General features: G+C 45.0%; 1 protein-coding gene across 1 annotated transcript; it reads left to right on the top strand.

The window, feature by feature from the left end:
- Positions 1-472: 472 nt before the first annotated feature.
- On the top strand, positions 473-14,115 carry LOC131190038 (C-type lectin domain family 2 member E-like). Its single transcript, XM_058166881.1, has 5 exons — positions 473-592; positions 3,171-3,275; positions 9,914-10,095; positions 12,188-12,291; positions 13,873-14,115. Exons 3-5 carry the CDS (start codon positions 9,967-9,969, stop codon positions 14,006-14,008), a joined length of 369 nt encoding a protein of 122 aa, XP_058022864.1. The 5' UTR covers positions 473-592; positions 3,171-3,275; positions 9,914-9,966; the 3' UTR covers positions 14,009-14,115.
- The last annotated feature ends 1,405 nt before the right edge of the window (positions 14,116-15,520 follow it).

Here is a 15,520-nt window from a genome sequence, read left to right on the forward strand (position 1 = left end):
CCGGCCCACGATGTGGTCGGATCCCACCTGTGGGGGCATCCTGGAAAATGTAAGGGACCGGCCCATGTCACTTCAGCCCAGTCTACCCAATGTGAAGAGGAAACATTGGGCCAGTGTGGCTTCGGCCCGGTCTACCCAATGCCAAGAGGAAACATTGGGCCAGTGTGGCTTCGGCCCGCTCTACCCAATGCCAAGAGGAAACATTGGGCCAGTGTGGCTTCGGCCCGGTCTACCCAATGCCAAGAGGAAACATTGGGCCAGTGTGAATTCGGCCCGGTCTACCCAATGTCAAGAGGAAACATGCCAGCAGTATGGGGAGCGGCGTCAGGCTGCCCACGCCCACCCAGTTGGTGACACCCAGTTGGCCACGTCCATCTGGCCCACCAAGGTCAACCACAGCCCTGATGGGACCTTCAATGAAACTGAGTTTGACACCCCTGGTTTCTGTTGCCTCAGATAAAGTAGGTATCTAATTGTGGTTTATTTTTCCAAGGAGGAGTAACTGATGGGATTGAAAATGACAACAAAGGTAATAAGGATGCGGCTCTTGAGCAGTGCGTGGACTTCATCTTGGAAGAAAAGAAGGAAGCAGGTAAAAGGCCCTTGGGATTATGGGATGTTCCTCTGAATTGCAGGGAGACAATTTCCCTGTTTGGATCCTGGGAGGTTCTAGGCTGTTCCGGGAATCAGCCAAGAGGAAAGATTAGAGTTTTTCTTCTGAATGCATGCTTAGACAATCTGTGCCCCCAGAACGATTGATGGCTGATGGAAGATTGAAAGATTGACTCCATTGAGCAATCAATTCCATGGAACAAGCTTTCTGAGTTGGAGCTCTCCAAGGTGCTGGAGCTCTACCTCAGTAAGTTGAAGATGTGTGGACTTCAGCTCCTGGCTGGGTAATTCTGGGGGTTGAAGTCCAACTATCTTGAAGTTGCTGAGATTGAGAAATAATGTTTGGGCACCAGGGACCGGTTCTGTGGAGAGCGGTTTTTCCACGGACCGAAGGGAGTGTGATTTCGTGTGCTGCCTGTATCCCACAGATGGGACTTCACATATTTGCGCGGCCCGGTTTCTGGCATGCCATGGCCCAGTGCTGGTCCATGGACCGGGGAGGTTAGGGACCCATGTTCTACTCTATTTGCCATTATTGTATATGCTGTAGTTCCGTGTGGTCACACCTGATGCTAACAAATCAGAAGCTCTTCAAGAAGTTCTTTATATGTAATATATTCTTCCTTATTTGCTTGTCATTCAAGGAACTTGTGTAGTTTGAAAAGGTCTCTGGGAACTAATCTAGGCCGAATCAGAAGTGTAAACAGGTGTGGAACCATGTCCTTTCAGGGGTCCCAAGAAGGCTCCACACACATTTACACACTCTGATTCAGGTGACTCTGAGGAGACAGACAGATAAACCCCCAAGTTTCCTCAATGACTTTTAGAGAGCTAACAACCAGATGACTCCAAAGAATATAAATCTTTCCATTTCCCACCAGTCAGTTAGACCTGAAGAAGCTTCTTGGATAGGAAGTGAAATGTTTTCAAACTAAAAAAAACACGAAAGTGCACTAGCCTTTTAGCAAAAGCACCTTTGGGGCAACCATGACCTGGATGATTGAGAATCTCCATAGGCACATAATATTTTATGAGCACAGGATGTGTCACATCAAGTGGCGCAGTGGGCTAGGGGTGGAGCTCTCGCCTCACAATCAGGAGGCTGTGGGTTCGATCCTAGGTAGAGGCAGATATTTCTTTCTCTGGGCACAGTGAGAATACATCTGCTGAATATAACTCCTCATTGGCAACAGGAAAGGCATCTGGCCAGGAAACAGCTCCATTCAGTTGCCCAGACTCCACCTCGCAAGGGATTGTGGGGTCGTTAAAAGAAGATGATGATGATGACAGGGCGTGTCACATCACTGAGGCAACTGGGACACCTTTTACAAGCAGCTTCCAGATTGCCTTCTGTTGTAGTCCGTCAGCAGCCTACAGAACTGGCAATGGAGTCGGACAGCGATGAGGCTGAGGTGGGGCCAGGGCCATCGGGAAGTGACATGTGGACTCCAGAGCCTCCAGAGACTGATAGTAGTGAGGTAGAGGAACAGGAAGAGCCTGTTCCTAATGCACGCATGAAAAGAGCTGCCAGAAGGCAAGAGCAGCTCAAGCAGATAGAACAACTCGGGAGTAGGGCCAAGCGATGATTGGCCCCTCCCATAACGCTTATAACAGACCAGCACCGGCGTTTGCTGGAAAACAACGTTGTAGCTGCGTCTTCTGCTTTGTCTACGTCTTTGTTTTTATGGCTTCTGGACGTTTGCCAGGAAGGGCCTTTGGCAGTTTGCCTAATTGGACAAAGGTTTGTGAGATAACTGAGGAATGAAGTAATTCCCAGCTGTTCAAATAAAGTTTTTTTTTTCCCCACGAACTGGGTTTCTTACTACCTACTTGGGCCTGGGTCACAACACCTTCCAGATGATGCTCCCCATTATCTCTGGACAGCCACAGATAGCCAGGCCATGGCAAGACATCTGAGAGACTTACTTTAGTCACACCTGGAGCACAGCAACTTCCTCAGTGATTCAGAAGCTTCTGTTTACTTATCTGCCTCTTTGAAGTTATAGTTTGTGGTCTGTATCTCAAAGACCACTTACTGAAATAATTAGCAGAGATACAATTCCAAAGCTCACCTTGGAGAACCTATTTATTAAACCAACCCAGGCTGGATTAATCAAGCAGAACGCAAATGTTTGAGCTGTTAAGAACTTATTCAACAGGATGTTAAATACAGTGGAGAAAAGGGGAGGAAGGAAAAAAAAACATGACAGCCTTTCTGATCACACCTATGTTTAATTGCAATAATGGGTGCTTTGAGGGGGCATGAAATTTGGTGTTATCACTTGCCAAGATAGTACAGGATCCACTAAACCAGGGGTCTCCAACCTTGGCAACTTTAAGCCTGGAGGACTTCAACTCCCAGAATTCCCCAGGCAGCAAAGCTGCCTGGGGAATTCTGGGAGTTGAAGTCCTTCAGGCTTAAAGTTGCCAAGGTTGGAGACCCCTGCACTAAACCATTTCTAAGATTTCTGGGAAGAAAGGTCTTTTTAGAAATGCAATAAAAATAAATTATAATGACATATGATCTTATAAATAACACAGGATCTTTCCCTTTGTAGGCATCCAACCCAACGCAAGAGTCAAAAACTCAATTACCTGGATTATCCTCATACTATTTGTCATTCAGATTTTGGGCTTGGTAACCACCATCTTCGTTTTTACAAGTGAGTGACACACTCGTGTTCCACACCGACCTATCAAAGGGTCATCCTTTTTTTAGAATAACTTAATACAAGTAGCCCTCAACTGAACAACAATTCGTTTAGCGATCGTACGTCGAGGACCTTTGAAAGAAAATATCCCAGTCCTGTATCCCCCCCCCCTTAAGAAACCGATCCAGGATCAGTGTGAGAAGGAGATCCAGTGTTCAAGGCAGCCATGTCTTCGGTTCAGACCCTATGGACTCTGGAAAGTGGCACTGGGGAAAAGTGGCTTATGACCATTTTTCACACTTACGACCATTGTAGCATCCCCATGGTCATTCTGTGTTCAAAATTCAGATACTTGGCAATTGACTCACGTTTATGACGACTGGGGCATCTCTGGGGTCATGCGACCCCCTTTTGCGACCTTCTGACAAGCAAAGTCAATGGGGAAGCCAGATTCACTTACCCACCGTGTTACTAACTAAACAACTGCAGTGACTCACTTAACAACTGTGGCAAGAAAGGTCATACAATGGGGCAAAATCCGCCTAACAACTGCCTTGTTTAACAAAGGAAATTTGGGGTTCAATTGTGATCCTAAATCGAGGATTATCCGTAATTCAAATAGGTTGTAAAAAATGCTTTTAAAAGTAAAAAAAAAAGGCTCTGACGATCGTGCGGCTCAGCTGTGATCGTCAGAGCCTCTTTTTTTACCTTTTAAAAGCATTTTTAAAAAGAAGCGGCAAGGGGGCGACCGTGCGATTGGTTGGGCATGGGCAGGGTTGCTACCGGTTCTCCAAACCACCCCCCCACCATCGCTACCGGATCAACCGATCCGATCCGAACTGGGAGCATTTCACCCCTGTTTTATATCCTCTCTTGGGCCTTGCCCATGAGCTTCCTGTTCCTGTGCAAACTATTGGCTGCTGTAGGGGTCATAGTAACCTTATAGGCCCGTGATGGTGAACCTGTGGCACGCAGCGCCCTCTTTGTGGGCACACGAACCGTCGCCCCAGTTCAGCTTGCCACACATGCGTGCACGCCTCCCACCGGCCAGCTAGTTGTTGGGTCTCTGGGTGGGATGCATGCGGGGTGGGCGGGCGCATGCATGGGGGTGGGGCACATGCAGGGGGCCGTGCCCACATGCATGGGGGTCACACGTGCATGCAGGGGGGGCAGGGCGTGGGCTGGGGCAGGGATGTGTGAGGGGTGCCTGCATGCGCAGGGGACGCGGGGGTGCATGCGCGGGGGGTGGAGCACATGCAAGGGGTCCATGCCTGCAGTGCATTTTGGGAATTTGGGCGCAAGCGCTTTGGGCACTCAGTCCGGAAAATGTTAGCCATCACTGTTATAGGTTATCTGAGTCAAGCTTGGTTGAAGTTTGGGCTGAGGTAATGAAGGGGCTTGTTGTGCTTGTTGTTCCTATTGTGGCTGAATGGCTTTGCCCTGAAGGATAATCTCATCATCCTGGAGCTGAAGGTCTTTTGTTTTGTCGATAGGCTGGCCCAGTCTTTCTTTCTTAATGGGCACCAAATACCTGTATCTGCTGGGGGCCAGGGAGCTGAAGCTCTGAGTTTCTAGCTCCCTTAAAGATTTCCATTTTTCTTTTAGGGAGAATATTCTGCCTTTTTAAATATTTCTCAAAATATTTCATTCTCCTAGGAGGGGTGACTTCCCTCATGGTAACAGTGAATCCCTGAACTTTGCACACAGTTTGGAGAATATCAGTACAAGGCCTTTTTTTTTCTTTCTTTCTTTTTTTTTTTTGCAGCACATCCCCGTTGAAATAAATATTTTTGTAACTGGGAAAGAAAGCATGTGAGACGACTTTAATGATTCCTGGCCAGGAAGATTGCTCGGCTCCAGCAGCCGTTTATCTAGCCTGCCTCCTTATCCAACATCTGTGTCAAATTAAGGTCATGAAAGGGAGGCTTGTCTGTTCAAACTAAAACTGCTCAGAATTACACTGTTAAGGACGAGGTCTTAAAATCCACTTTAATCACGCTGCTGGTATGAAAATTTGCAGCAACTGATTTTAATTTTGCAAAATCAAGCCCCAAATACTTGTTTTTTAATTATTATTCCTAGCTTCCCAGGATCGTAATTTGAGACAATAATTTATTTAGGAGTTGTTTTTCTACAAGAAGTTATTTGTCTTTGGCTCTGAAAGTGTTTACTTTTTTTCCTGTAACGAGACCATTTTTGGGGAAGAATAGCTGCACGCTTCCAAAATATACTCGGATATTGATATTCAAATACAGGTAGTCCTTGACTTACAACACTTCATTTAGTGACCGCTCAAAGTTACAACGGCACTGAAAAAAGAGACTCATGACCGTTTTTCACAGTTACAACATTTGCAGCATCCCCATTTTGATCATGTGATCAAACTTCAGGCGCTTGGCAACTGGTTCATACTTACGACCATTGCTGTGTCTCAAGGTCAGGTGATCCCTTTTGGGAACTTCTGACAAGCAAAGTCAACGGGGGAAGCCAGATTCACTTAACAACCAGGTTACTCACTTATCAACTGCAGCGATTCACTTAACAACAGTGGCAAGAAAGCTCATAACATGGGGGGAAAATTCACTTGACAAATGTTTCATTTAATGACATAAATTTTGGGCTCAATTGTGGTCCTAAGTCGAGGACTACTTGCAAAAAAGTTTCCCTAATTCTGTAATAATAACAATAATGTGGCAAAACAAAGCAAATACAGTACCGACATTGAGTGGAAGCCCAAAACAACTGGAGCACCACTGAAATATCATCAGCACTGACAAAGTCTCAATTGCAGACTTGGAAATGAGACGCGGTGGCTCAGTGGCTAAGACATTGAGCTTGTCGATCGACCTTTACCTTACTTGGAATAGTGAGAATATCTGTAATATCGTCAAATGCCTTCAAACCACAACTGCCTATCTCAAGTCCTTGGGAAGGATTCAATAGGCACCAAATCTAGTCTAAACATTTGGCTGACCGTGCAATGCACTATGATAATAATCTGCTTATTTGTCCTTCTTCGTTCTTATTGCTCGGTGGTTGTCTTTGCTTCCAGCCAAATGTAAATCAAACCTTATGTTAGGTCTGTTCAACCAACTGTAGTTTTAAAAAAAAAACTTGGTTTAGTTTAATGGACGGTCAGCCTGATGATGACCGATGGAACTACCATTATGCAGATAAGGCCAGGCAAGGAAACTTGCAGTCTCTCTGTTTGCAAACTATCAAAAATTTGTTTTAAGGAAATAGTAAGTAGGGCAATAAAATGAAATAACATAACATAACATCAGAGTTGGAAGGGACCTTGGAGGCCTTCTAGTCCAACCCCCTGCCCAGGCAGGAAACCCTACACCATCTCAGTCAGATGGTTATCCAACATTTTCTTAAAAATTTCCAGTGTTGGAGCATTCACAACTTCTGAAGGCAAGTCGTTCCACTTATTAATTGTTCTAACTGTCAGGAAATTTCTCCTTAGTTCTAAGTTGCTTCTTTCTTTGATCAGTTTCCACCCATTGCTTCTTGTTCTACCCTCAGGTGCTTTGGAGAACAGCCCGACTCCCTCTTCTTTGTGGCAACCCCTGAGATATTGGAACACAGCTATCATGTCTCCCCAGTCCTTCTTTTTGTTAAACTAGACATACCCAGTTCCTGCAACCGTTCTTCATATGTTTTATCCTCCAGTCCCCTAATCATCTTTGTTGCTCTTCTCTGCACTCTTTCTAGAGTCTCAACATCTTTTTTTACATCGTGGCGACCAAAACTGGATGCAATATTCCAAGTGTGGCCTTACCAAGGCATTATAAAGTGGTACTAACACTTCACGTGATCTTGATTCTATCCCTCTGTTTATGCAGCCCAGAACTGTGTTGGCTTTTTTAACAGCTGCTGCACACTGCTGGCTCATATCTAGATGGTTGTCCACTAGGACTCCAAGATCCCTCTCACAGGTACTACTATTGAGCAAGGTACCATATATACGGTACTGGTGCATTTTGTTTTTTTGGCCTAAATGTAGAACCTTACTTTTGGCCTAAAGTAACTTACTTTTGTAAACTTACTTACTTACTTACTTATTTTTGTAAAGTAAAGTAACTTACTTTTGGCCTAAATAAAAATACATGCGGTCTTTGACGTACAACAGTTTGTTTAGTGACCATTCAAAGTCATAACAGCACAGGAAAAAAGTGACTTATGATCATTTTTCACACTTATGACTGTTGCAGTATCCCCAATGGTCACATGACCAAAATTCAGATGCTTGGCAAGTGGCTCCTATTTACGACGGTTGCAGTGTCCCGGGGTCACATGATCCCCTCTTGCGACCATCTGACAAACAAAGTCAATGGGGAAGCCAGATTCACTTAACAATTGTGTGACTAACTTAAACAACGGCAATAATTCACTTAACAACCGTGGCAAGAAAGGTCGTAAAGTGGGACATTATTCCCCAATTGTCTCGCTTAGCAACAGAAAGTTTGGGCTAAATTGTGGTCGTGAGTTGAGGATTACTTGTGTGTGGCTCTTAAACTTCAGAGCTTTGAGAATTATCCCTTTCTGACTATGTATGTAGGGCTGGGCAACTATGGCCCCTTTATGACCTATGGACTTCAACTCCCAGAATTCCTGAGCCAGCATGCTGGCTCAGGAATTCTGGGAGTTGAAGTCCATAGGTCATAAAGGGGCCATAGTTGCCCAGCCCTGATGTATAGGGATTGTCTTTAGTTGTTTTAATTTAAAAAAAAAAAACTTTACAAGCCACCTAGAGTCATTCAGAAAGTCAGACAGCTTCAACATTTGATTAAATAAATACATATTCCAACTAGACGTTTTACTGTGTTTTAATGCACATTAAATTAATATGGAATACATTTAAAAGTAATTACTAATTAAAGTATCAAACTCTTTCTACTTGCTACAGGCTTGATATAATTACTAGGTGGAATGCTCACTGGTGGAAACGATCCGAAGTGGGTGGGGAGAGAAGTTGAATGACAGTTGAGACAACAAATGGAGTAGATCTCTTCAGCCAATCACAATGCATCCTACGATGTCATAGGATAGGACATCTTTCCATCTTGTCGCATATTAATGGTTATCAGGGCAACATCAAAATCCATTAACACATACTTTATTTTCAATTGAATTATCTTTCTCCAGAAATTTGGGCTAAATTCCCAAATAATAATTTTTTATAATTCCCAGGAAGAGCCTATGTAGCACCAATTATGATTAGGAATTATGATCCAGCACATTTGGAGGATAACAAATCAGAAAAAAATGAACTCAGCATCCTAAGGCCTTGATGGCGAATCTATGGCATGCGTGCCAGAGGTGACACGCAGCGCCCTCTCTGATGGCACGCGAGCTGTCGCCCCAGTTCAGCTCTGCTGCGCATGCACATGTACCTCCTGCCCAGCCAGCTAGTCTTCGGGTCTCTGCCATGTATACGTGGGGGATGGGGTGCATGTGGGGGCGGCGTGTGCAAGCGTGTGTGGGGGGGCACACACATGCACAGGGGGTGCATTCACAGGGGAGGCGTGCATTGCATTTTGGAGGTTTGGGTGCATGTGCGCACTCACATGTGTGCTTTGGGCACTCGGTCCAGAAAAGGTTAGCCAAAGGTCAGCCTTAAGGGTAAGGTGAAGGAGAGGATCAAAAAACATAAGCTTTTTCTATCGTCTCTTTTACAGTATATCCTATGTCTCTAAATCAATGTTTCCCAAATTTAGCAACTTTTCTAAAGATTTAGGAAACAGATGTGTGGATCAATGCCCAGAATTCTCATCAGCGGCCACGTTGAATGTGGAATTCTGAGAACTGGAAATTCACCAAGCTGAGAAACATTCTTCTAAATCAGGAGTGGGGAACTATGGCCCTTTTATGTCTTGTGGACTTCAACTCCCAGAATTCCCGAGCCAGCCACGCTGAGGAATTCTGGGAGTTGAGTTCCATGCTGGCTCAGGAATTCTGGGAGTTGAAGTCCCACAAGTCATAAAGGGGCCCTAGTTCCCCATCTCTGTTCCTAAATAAGGGGCTGAGGCAGAGGTGGGTTTCAGCAGGTTCTGACCAGTTCTGGAGAACCGGTAGCGGAAATTTTGAGTAGTTCAGAGTAGTTCTTGTGGCTCAACAGGCTAATGCAGTCTGTTATTAACACAGCTGCCTGCAATTACAATTACTGCAGGTTCGAGTCCCACCAGGCCCAAGGTTGACTCAGCCTTCCATCCTTTATAAGGTAGGTAAAATGAGGACCCAGATTGTTGGGGGGCAATACAAGTTGACTTTGTATATAATATACAAATGGATGAGACTATTGCCTAACACAATGTAAGCCGCCCTGAGTCTTCGGAGAAGGGCGGGATATAAATTCAAATTAAAAAAACAGTAAATACTACCTCTGACTGGCCCCGCCCCCATCTATTTGCTGCCTCCCGAGTCCCAGTTGATCTGGAGGAAATGGGGATTTTGCAGTAACCTTCCCCTGGAATGGGGAGGGAATGGAGATTTTACAATATCCTTCCCTGCCATGCCCACCAAGCCACGCCCACCAAGCCATGCCCACCAAGCCACACCCACAGAACCGGTAGTAAAAAAATTTGAAACCCACCACTGGGCTAAAGGTTAAATCTCTGTTAAATCTCACAAATTTGTATTTACAGAAGCTAAACCTCAGTTGCCTGCTGCTGCTGCTGCTACCACTTCCTGTTGCCCAATGGGCTGGCACATGTCCCAAGGGAACTGCTACCATGTTTTGGAAACCCAAGAGAGCTGGAATGCTAGTCAGAATCGCTGTCTCTCCCTTGGGGCCACCTTGGCTGTTCTGGGGGATCTAGAGAAACTGGTAAGAGAAGAATATGTCAAAATTGATATCTGCAGTTGTGCTCAAGCAGGCCCTGCCTAGTGCCTACTCTTTCACTATTTTATGAAATAAGAACCTGCCATTATATCTCCAGGATGCATGTGGGATTTAAATCTCTTTCCAGTGTTGAGATGTAGCTTTATTCTCTGTACCCCAGAAGCAGATTGTGTCGTTCAAGCAATCCAGATATTGGATTTTCTGCAGAACGGGAACATGCGGGAAAACATGTTGGCAGGAATAGCCAACACCCTAGATCAGGGGTGTAAAACTCGTGTTGTCACGGTGGTGTCATGTGATGTATTGGAATTTTTTTCCCTTTTGCTAAACCGGGCATGGGCGTGGCCAGCGTGTGACGTATCCTGCCTACGGGCCGGGAGTTTGATAGGCACAAGATCCAGATGAATCTTGCCAGCAGGGGTGAAATGTAAAATTTGTAACTATCGGTTCTTTGTGGCCAACTTTTTTTTTAAACTGTTAAAAGCATTTTTTCTACAACCTCTTTGGCTGAAGAGGTTGTAAAAAATGTAAACCACTGGGCACTACAAAAGCATTTGTAAAAAAATGCTTTTAAAAGCCTCTGATGATCAGGCAATTCAGCTGGGATCGCCAAAGGAGCCTTTTAAAAGCATTTTTTACAGCCTCTTCGGCCAAAGAGGTTGTAGAAAAAATGCTTTTAAAGGGTTCTGATGATCCCAGCTGAGTTGCCTGATCGACAGAACCCTTTAAAAGCATTTTTTTACAGCCTCTTTGGCCAAAGAGGTTGTAGAAAAAATGCTTTTAAAAGTTTAAAAAAAACCCTCTGAATATCGTGGGGCTCAGCTGGGCATGTTTCTACCAGTTCTCCGAACCACCCGCAGCCATCGCTACCAGATCAGGCAATCTAGTCCGAACCAGGAGCATTTCACCCCTGCTTGACAGACTTGACCACTGGGCACTAACAAAATGAAATTCATGTAGAGAAAAGTAAAGTCTTACACTTAGGCAAGAAAAGCCAAAAGTACACATATAGATTGGGAGAAACCAGGCTTAATAGCAGTAATTGTGAGAGAGATCTTGGAGTCTTAGTGGACAACCAGTTAAATATGATCCAACAGTGTGCGGCGGCAGCCAAAAAAGCCAATGCCATTCTAAGTTGCATTAACAGAGGGATACAATCAAGATCAAATGAGGTACTAATACCACTCTTAGTAAGACCACACCTAGAATACTGCATCAGTTTTGGTCACCACACTATAAAAAAGATGTTGAGACTCTAGAAAAAGTTCAGAGAAGAACCACAAAGATGATTAGAGGACTGGAGGCTAAAACATACAATGAACAGTTGCAGGGACTGGGCATGGCTAGTCTAGTGACGAGAAGGACCAGGAGAGACATGATAGCCGCTGTAGCACAGTTAAGAGTGCAGGCTAGTTCTGTTGATCACCAGCTGCCAGTAGTTTGGCAGATCGAATCTCACCAGGCTCAAGGTTGACTCAGCCTTCCATCCTTCTGAGGTGGGTAAAAATGAGGACCCAGATTGTTGGGGGCAATAGGCTGACTCTGTAAACCGCTTACAGAGGGCTGTAAAAGCACTATGAAGCGGTATATAAGTCTAAGTGCTATTGCTATTGCTATAGCAGTGTTCCAATATTTGAGGGGCTGCCACAGAGAGGAGGGGGGGGGTCAAGCTATTTTCCAAAGCACCTAAAGACCAAACAAGGAATAATGGATGGAAACTGATCAAGGAGAGATTCAACCCAGAAATAAAGAGAAACTTTTTGACAGTGAGAACAATCAACCAATGGAACAGCTTTGCCTTCAGAAGTTGTGGGAGCTTCATCACTGGAGGCTTTCAAGAAGAGACTGGACTGCCGTTTGTCAGAAATGGTGTAGGGTCTCCCGCTTGGGTGGTGGGGTTGGACTAGATGACCTACAAGGTCCCGTCCAACTTTAGTCTGTTTTGTGTATGTACACATACATGTATGAAGAGTGATGATGACTCCTTCTGCGGAGTGCAGGACTCAATTTCCAAAATGTTCTGAAACCCATAGGATATTTTTCCCCCTTCTCCTTTGTAATTTGAAAACACGAACAGATTGGTGCCGTGAATGTCAGGGAGCCCTTTAACCACTGGATTGGCCTCCACCGAAGTTCTGAAGACAGATGGAAATGGCCGGATGGGACTCTATTCAAAAACCTGTAAGTTCTTCCTACCATCATTTGCAACATCCCCAACTGACTACCAACAAGGAAAATCAATGGGGTGGGGGGGGGGGAGGGTGAGCATTGATTTGTTTAACAACCACAGCAAAAACAGGTCATAAAATTGGGTGCAATGAGGTGATGACTCATTTAATCCCCGCATTGCTTGCCGACCACTCCAAGTGCGGTCATAACTCAAGGACTACCTGTATTGAGCAAACAAATCTGCGCCGTTTTAATTTCCCCCCGATCACTTTATACAGGGGGTCCTCGACTTACAATCAGTTCACTTAGTGACCGTTCAAAGTTGCGACGGCGCTTTAAAAAGTGACCTATCTTATAACTAAATTTAAAAAAAATGTTAAATCTAAAAAAAAGTGACTTAGGACCGCTTTTCACCCTTACAACCAGTGCAGCGTCCCCATGGTCACATGATCAAAATTCAGACGCTTGGAAACGGACTCATATTTATGACGGTTGCACTGTTGCAGCGTCCCGGGGGTGGTGGTCATGCGATAAACTTTTTGTGACTTTCTGACAAAGCAAAGTCAATGGGGAAACCAGATTCGCTTAATAGCTGTGGCAAGAATGGTCGTTAAATGGGGCAAATTTACTTAATGAGTGTTTCGCTTAACAACAGGAACGTTGGGCTCAATTACGGTCGTAAGTCCAGTCTGTTGTGGTCTGTTGTGTGGATGCTTGGGTGGTTTTAGAGCAGTGGTGAAATGTAAAATTTGTTACTACTGGCTCTGTGGGGGGGTAATGTGACTGGGTGGGCGTGGCCATTTTTTTTTTAACTTTTAAAAGCATTTTTTCTACAACCTCTTCGGCTGGAGAGGTTGTAAAAATTGCTTTTAAAAGGCTCTGACGATCCCAGATGAGTTGCCTGATCGTCAGAGGCTTTTGTTTTCTTTTAAAAGCATTTTTTTTTGTCTTTAAAAGAAAAAAAAAGCCCCTGACAATCAGGCAATTCAGCTGGGATCATCAGAGCCTTTTAAAAGCATTTTTTCTACAACCTCTTCGGCCAAAGAGGTTGTAGAAAAAATGCTTTTAAAAGCCTCTAATGATCCCAGCTGAGCCACGCAATCATCAGAGGCTTTTTTTTTTACTTTTAAAAGCATTTTTTCGGCCGAAGAAAAAATGCTTTTAAAAGTAAAAAAAAAAAAAACATCTGATGCTCACGCGGCTCAGCTGGGGCGGGGTGGGGTGGGGGCAGGGATTTTTGCTACCGGTTCTCTGAACCATCCCCCACCATCACTACCGAACCGAACCGGGAGCATTTCACCCCTTTTTGGGGGGTGGGGAATTTTGGGTGGGTGGGGGTGTGTCTGGGGATTGTCATGTGAGTTGGGTCTGGGTGTTACGTGAATTTCGTTGTATAGGTATACTGTGTATACACGTACAACGACAAGAAACTTAAACTTAAGTCGAGGGCTACCTGTGCTCTGAAAATACCAGCTCTTGTTAGTGCATTCTCATCCCAGTGTTTCTCGGTGCCTGTCTTAAGCACTTTGGATAAGAATTGCAAACCCTTCCGCAGAAAATTACAAATGCCAGCAACTTTCTATTGCTTTGCAGCTTCAAAGTGGAAGGAGACGGATGCTGTGCTTATTTGAGGAGCAGAGCTGCAAGCAGCGGCGATTGTGCTGTGGGGAAGAAAGGATTGTGCAGCCTGAAAGGATTAATGAACCACAAACTCTGCCGGTCGACATGACCTCCACTCTGAAGAATTCTTTCCGTACAAAAAGGGAGTCAGAGCCCTTCATTGCCACTGTGTGTGTGTGTGTGTGTGTGTGTGTGTGTGTGTGTGTGTGTGTGCACGCACCACATAAATTTCTGTGGGTGGCCTTCCGTTTTCATCCATGCAGGAGATAAACGTTTTTTAAGGGTATAACTACAAAAACTGACTAGACTGGGGTGTGGGGAAATCAAAGTGATGTAAGACAAAATCTTAACACATTTTAAGATTGGGTTTTTTTTTCACACACACACATACACATCAATATGGGTTGCCATCCTAAATAGGCTTTTCGGAGGAGAACACCCCTTGAATTTAGAGGGATTTTACTCCCAAGTAAATCAGAAGTCTATTTTAAGATTATATTCACGCTGTGTGTTTTGGTACATTATGCGCTCTAGCTGGATTCAGAGTCCTCTGCTACCTCACTTTTTTTTTCTTTAGTTAAAAGCAATTTGGAGAAGAAATATTTCAAAACACTAGTCAGTTTTGAGTAATTGTGCAGCCAGACTAGGCTAAAATGGGTCAAGGGTAGATTGGAATTCAGTCTGTTGTAGGACACCCAGCTGTTAGCTTTTGCATGTGGTGTGAACTGGATTACCAAGCCCTAGTACTGCATGTTTGTATGGAATTTAATATATTGGATGACCCCAGCCAGAGGCTCAAAATCTTTAAATCTACCAAAGCAATCTCAACTGTAAAATCTCATGATCCTGAAGTTTCAGACCCAATGTCAGAAGTAACCTCTTGTTTCAACAACAGAGAATCGTAAATCATCATGTAATCAAGTCAAGGTTCTCCTTCTGCCCTTTTCCAGAAAGGAGTATCAAACACAGAATAACAGAACTGGAAGGAACTTTGGAGGTCTTCTAGTCCACCCCCCTGCTCTGGCAGGAAACCTTATACCCATGATGGCGAACCTATGGCACGTGTGCCACAGGTGGCATGTGGAGCCATATCTGTGGGCACACAAGCCATCACCCTCGATCAGCTGCACCACACATACACGGACTGGCCAGCTGATTTTCGGGCCTTCCGGTCCCACTGGAAGTCGGGAAACGGGCCGTTTCTGGCCTCCAGGGGGTCTCCGGGTGGGGTGGGGAAGGCTGTTTTTGCCCTCCCCAGGCTCCAAGAAAGCCTCTGGAGGCTGGGGAGGGTGAAAAATGAGCCTACTGGGCCCACTGTGTCATTGTGTACCAAAAGCAGGAGCGCAGGGGGTCACGTGCGCACGCGCAGGGGGGTGCATTGAATTATGGGTGTGGGCACGCACGCGCACGACCCCCCCCGCTCCCCCTGCTTTTGGCACACAATGGCAAAAAGGTTAGCCATCACTGCCCTATACCATTTCAGACAAATTATTGTCCAGTCTGTTTTAAAAACCTCCAGTGATGAAGCACCCACAACCTCTGGAGGCAAGTCATTCCACTGATTCATTGTCTCTAAGTGCCAGAAAATTTCTGCTTAGTTCTAGGTTGTTTCTCTCGATTA

Source organism: Ahaetulla prasina, chromosome 2 (assembly GCF_028640845.1).
Source record: "Ahaetulla prasina isolate Xishuangbanna chromosome 2, ASM2864084v1, whole genome shotgun sequence".
Lineage (NCBI taxonomy): Eukaryota > Metazoa > Chordata > Lepidosauria > Squamata > Colubridae > Ahaetulla > Ahaetulla prasina.